Source organism: Vanessa tameamea, chromosome 24, assembly GCF_037043105.1.
Source record: "Vanessa tameamea isolate UH-Manoa-2023 chromosome 24, ilVanTame1 primary haplotype, whole genome shotgun sequence".
Taxonomy (NCBI): domain Eukaryota; kingdom Metazoa; phylum Arthropoda; class Insecta; order Lepidoptera; family Nymphalidae; genus Vanessa; species Vanessa tameamea.
The window spans coordinates 4,748,950-4,754,165 of NC_087332.1; the positions used below are offsets into that span (position 1 = coordinate 4,748,950).

Below are 5,216 nucleotides of genomic sequence, written 5' to 3' on the forward strand. Positions count from 1 at the left end.
TAGTATATTTACATACTCTTGGTACAGTCAGTATCAACAATAAATTGTTATTTTTTATACTTAATTAATATTGATCTAATTTTGTGAATAGAGGTAAAGTGCTTTATTATTATTTAATATTTATACTAACTGTACCAATGTAGAATATTTAAATAATGCATTTTATTTTCGACGGCACTGTATTTACAAATCAACAATTTATTTTACTTTAAACTAGAACATCAATAAAAAATGTGAATTGTTTTTTTGGGAAATTACTTAAATTTATTTGTTTTAATTATTATATTATTACTTTAGCTGGCAGTGCCATTGTTCATACTAATATTGTGATAAATACATTTACAATAATAATATTCAAAAAAAAATTGAAATAATTTTAATCGTATACTAAATGGGCAAAAGTTATACAAACTAACGCAAACATTTCACTACATACAATAAACAAAACGAAGTGACTATTTCTACTATCACATGTAATACTGGCTCCTATAATTATTTGTCAGTACATCCATAACATTATAATACAAAATAATACCAAGATTAATAAATTCACAACAGTTTATTTCTTTTTTTTTTTATAAATTCTCAACTACATACGACTAAGGACTCTTTGGTCATTCCAAAATATAAATTATCCTAATTAATTTATTACATAAATATCTTTGATTAGGTAACTGATAGAATACTATAGACATAATTATCTACACTTTGCTACAAATTAATAATAAAATTAATCTTCTATATTTACACGAAAAGTTCTTCGGACAGATTATGTGAAAGGAAGCGAATTTTATTAAATATGTTCACGACTAGTTTGTTATATATTTGCAGTTATTATATACTAAAAGTATAATTCATGTTAGCACTATAACACACTGGTTTATAAGTCTTTATTAAATCACAGTATCCAGGTCTCTACATTCGACCTTTTGCATTGACAATCATAGAAAACTTTCCGACGCTCTTGTTTCCTCCCTATCCACAGCGGAAACTATTTCTACGCCCTCTTCATAGTTTGCGAGTTTACTAGACGAGTTATTTACACAGTAATGCTGATCAGGCCCTCCGTATTGGCTGTGATAGAATTCCTCTCGCATCATGTGGTTCAAATTTGAACATCTAAAGAAAAGTATTTCCTGGAATGGCTTTCTGAAATCCCTGTTCAGGGTTGCGTATATTATCGGGTTGAGGAGGCTGTTAATGTAGCCTAACCATAGGAATAGCGCACTTACGGCATCGGGAATCGTGTCCTCGTTAACAAACGGTCTTATCAGAGCGAGCACAAAGAACGGCAGCCAGCAAATAATAAACGCTGACATAATTATACCCAGTGTAGTCGACGCTTTACGTTCCTTAGCTAGCTGAAAACGTAGCTTTTTCTGGTGCGGAGAATGGGTCGGTTGTAAGAGATCCTTCGCAAAGTGACTTTTTTGAGCGAAACTAGATAATGATGATCGAATTCGACTCGTATTTAATTTGTTACTACTCTCTGAAGATTGCCTTCGTCTATTTTCTTTGGGTGGGTGTTTAATTTCCGGCACGGGACCCATTTGCGAGTTTGGTCGATTTATTGTGTGTATAGGTTTAGTAGGTGTCTTTGGTTGAAGCATTGGACATTGCGACTCGTTTGATTTTCGTTGTCCTGTGAAGTATCTTCCTATTGAACTTTCAGTTTTGTCTATACTACACTGTAACAAGTTATGAAAATTCTATTAGCTCTCTGAAAAATATTTAAATTTAAGAAGTATACTATTTACTACTACGTAGTATACTTCTAAAATTTAAATTAATTTTATGCGTAAAAGAAAGGATTATTTTTTATTTTTTTTAGAAAATAAGTACTTAAATTAAATCTCACCGTTGTGTTCGTACTTGCAGTTGAACCTCGCGTCGGAGGAGGCGGCTGGGCAGGCTGGCTCCCCAACAGCTTCGCTTCAGCTGCACCACCATTCTTTACATTTATTTCCAAATAACAATGCGTTTCCAGGTGCGACTGCGCGCGTCTTTCATCCTTTACTATTTTTCGAGCTGCGCTAAATATTTTGTAGTACACAACTACCATCACTGTTAACGGTAAATAAAAGGAACCAAACGTGGCATATATTTGATATCCTTGGTTTTGAGACACCGAACACGAGGTTTCGGTTTTCTCATTGCCCAAAATTAAAACAGGCGGCAACGATATAAAAGCAGCACTCATCCATACTATAAAAACGCAAAAGAGCATACGTTTTGGCGTTCTCTTCACACCGTATTCCAGTGGCTTTGTGATTGCGTAATATCGATCAACAGATATCATACACAAATTCAATATACTCGCCGCACAAGACAAGACATCACTGGATACCCAGAAATCACAAACCACAGGTCCAAACGGCCACGATCCCATTAAATCATAAACCATAGCTACTGGCATCACCATGGTCGCGACACAAAGATCGCTTACAGCTAGCGATACAATTAAATAGTTGCTAGGCCTTCTCAATTTTCGTACTAAGCAAACGGCGACGCAAACTAAAATATTACCTACTATTGTTCCAAAGATAACTATCATAAATACAGCCGTCAGAAGAACAGTTACAAGCGTGGAGTATTTAGTATGTTTTATATGTGAATTCTTTAATAGTGTTGTATTAGTGTCGTAAAGCGTCCAATTTATTGTTGTATTTGGAGTCGTACTATCGTACGCCGAGAGGTTCGAATCGTTGTAATCTATAGAAAATGCAAAATCAGCTTGCAATAATACAGATACGAGTATGAGAAGACACGAAGGTAAAGTAACGAAGCTAGGCCGTGAACAGTGGAAATTATGATTTTGAGCCGCCATACGAGTCCCTGGCTTGGGTGACGATTAAAATCGTTTCTTTATCCTTACCATGCATCGGGTTTATTATAATATTCTTTATATTTTCCTCTAATTTATTTGGCTTTACGTTCAAATTAAAACCCAACTGATATTTACAAATCAAGTTTGAAAAACGACTTTGTCATGAAGTTGTTTCGTTTTGGAATGGCGCAATTGATTACAATATAGAATGGGCTTTAATTGACATATCGCCAGGATTGCCCTTCCAATTCCGAGCTGAGCCATTGGATAGTATGTTTTAATTTAACAAAAATGGTTCTTTTCTATTGGTGAATAGGGTTTGGTTTCGGTCGTTCTTGTCTTTGGTTGGTTCTTGTTGTTTTATTGCACTGGAAAAGCGGTTGGAGTAGCTACTGGTTCAATATCCCATCTGCGGATTGCTTCATTAGTGTCAGCGCTGGGTGAAAAAATCTCCAATCTGAAAAGAAAAGAAAAAAGCTATTGACGTTTGTAAAGAAAATGTTCTATTTTTAAATTAATAAATGAGTAAATAAGTAATATGTGAATTTAAGAAATAATGAACACATTTAAAAAAAAGGACATGTAGCCTTCATCTCTAATGATATAAAATTGTTATATTTTATAGTACGTAATTTTTTTTTTTTAAATACCTCGCCTATAATGCTTTATTATAATTAAAAATAACAATTAAATTAACAAGCTGATGTGTTTTATAGAGACAGACTATAAAACAATTATGAAGCGCGGACGTACGTCCATTCACGTACAATAACGATGTCTTAAAACACTAACTACCCATTTGATAACATATATGGATACGTGGCTATTAACCTGAATGATAACTATCGTACATTACTAACGATTCTTAAAGAGCTGGTATACCTTAAGCGTATTTTGACGTTGGTCATACCAAATTTGTTATTGTTCTTAAAAGAGAATCTATTTTTAAAATGAAATAAAAAAAACACCGACGTGAATAAAACTTATTAGCAAACATTACATAGATGAAAAAAAAAACAACTATCCAAACAAACAAGATGATTTGAATAGCATTTTATTATTTGTTTAAATATATATAAACTATCAAACCGTCCCGACTTCGTCTTAATGAAATAATAATTTTGGTTACTTCCAGATCGCAGCGCCACCAATTGGGTGCAATCGAAACCATTCAGGAACCCAGCTAAATATACATAGAAAATATCATCAAAATCGCCCCAACCGCTTAGAAGGAATTCAGTTACATACACACGTACAGAAGTTTTATATATTTAAACATACAATGAAGTTTGTTTTCCTAATCTTTGAACTACTTCGTATACATATTCATTAGCATAGCAAAAGGAATATAATAGCCCGAGAATATTACCCTGAGGTACTCTGCATATAATTTTAATAAATTCAAAGGTAAAAAGGATTAGCAGTGACGTCGTCGTTAGTTAATACCCTAAATACCAGTAAGTCAACCCTACAGTCATGATGGGGGTGGTGTCAAAAACATTGTACGTTATTTACGACCAACGCACCACATTCAACCGTTTTAATTTTATTTAAATACGTATATCGTTTTTATGTTGTGATTTTATGAAGTATTTTACCCTTATCGTTATTATTTATTAATGGACTTATTCATGTTGTTTTATAGGGGTTTAGTAATCACCGATTATTTTTTTTCTGTCATCTTTTATTATACGTTTGTAAGACTACTTATTATTATTTGGCGGTGAAGCTGTTAAATCAAAATCAAAATATTTTTTATTCAAGGAGGCTCATAAAATCACTTTTGAATCATGTTACGGTGTCGAATAAAATGTAAAGTTACCACCGGCTCGGAATTTAGATTCTACTCAGAAGAACCGGCAAGAAACTCAGTAGTTACTCTTCTCCACCAATTTAATTACAGAGTATGTCATTAATATACAATGAAATATCGTTAAACAATTTAAGACTATTATTTTTTTTTAGCATTAACAGCCTGTAAATTTCCCACTGCTGGGCTAAGGCCTCCTCTCCCTTTGAGGAGAAGGTTTGGAGCATATTCCACCACGCTGCTCCAATGCGGGTTGGTGGAATACACATGTGGCAGAATTTCGTTGAAATTAGACGGACAGAAGGTTTCCTCACGATGTTTCCTCACGATTCATCGCCGAGAAGGAATTTTGATGAAATTTCAGTGGTGCCTGCCTGGGTTTGAACCCGAAATCATCGCTTAAGATGCACGCGTTCTAACCACTAGGCCATCTCGGCTCTCCTTGCTTGGCTATTTAAGACTATGTTAAAAAAATATATAAGAAAAAGATATATTTAATTAATATCCGTCCTGACAGGTGGTGTTTTGGGTATTTCATTACTACTGGTACAATATCTATGAATAATGAAACCCTCGCCT

General features: G+C 33.8%; 1 protein-coding gene across 1 annotated transcript; it reads right to left on the reverse strand.

Moving 5' to 3' along the window:
• Positions 1 to 360: 360 nt before the first annotated feature.
• LOC113402737 (5-hydroxytryptamine receptor 1-like) lies at positions 361 to 3,284 on the reverse strand. The gene is made up of 2 exons (XM_064218846.1): positions 1,859 to 3,284; positions 361 to 1,688 (listed from the first exon to the last, which is right to left on the reverse strand). The coding sequence occupies exons 1-2, from the start codon at positions 2,825 to 2,827 to the stop codon at positions 942 to 944; spliced, it is 1,716 nt and encodes a 571-aa protein (XP_064074916.1). The 5' UTR covers positions 2,828 to 3,284; the 3' UTR covers positions 361 to 941.
• Between the last annotated feature and the right edge of the window lie 1,932 nt (positions 3,285 to 5,216).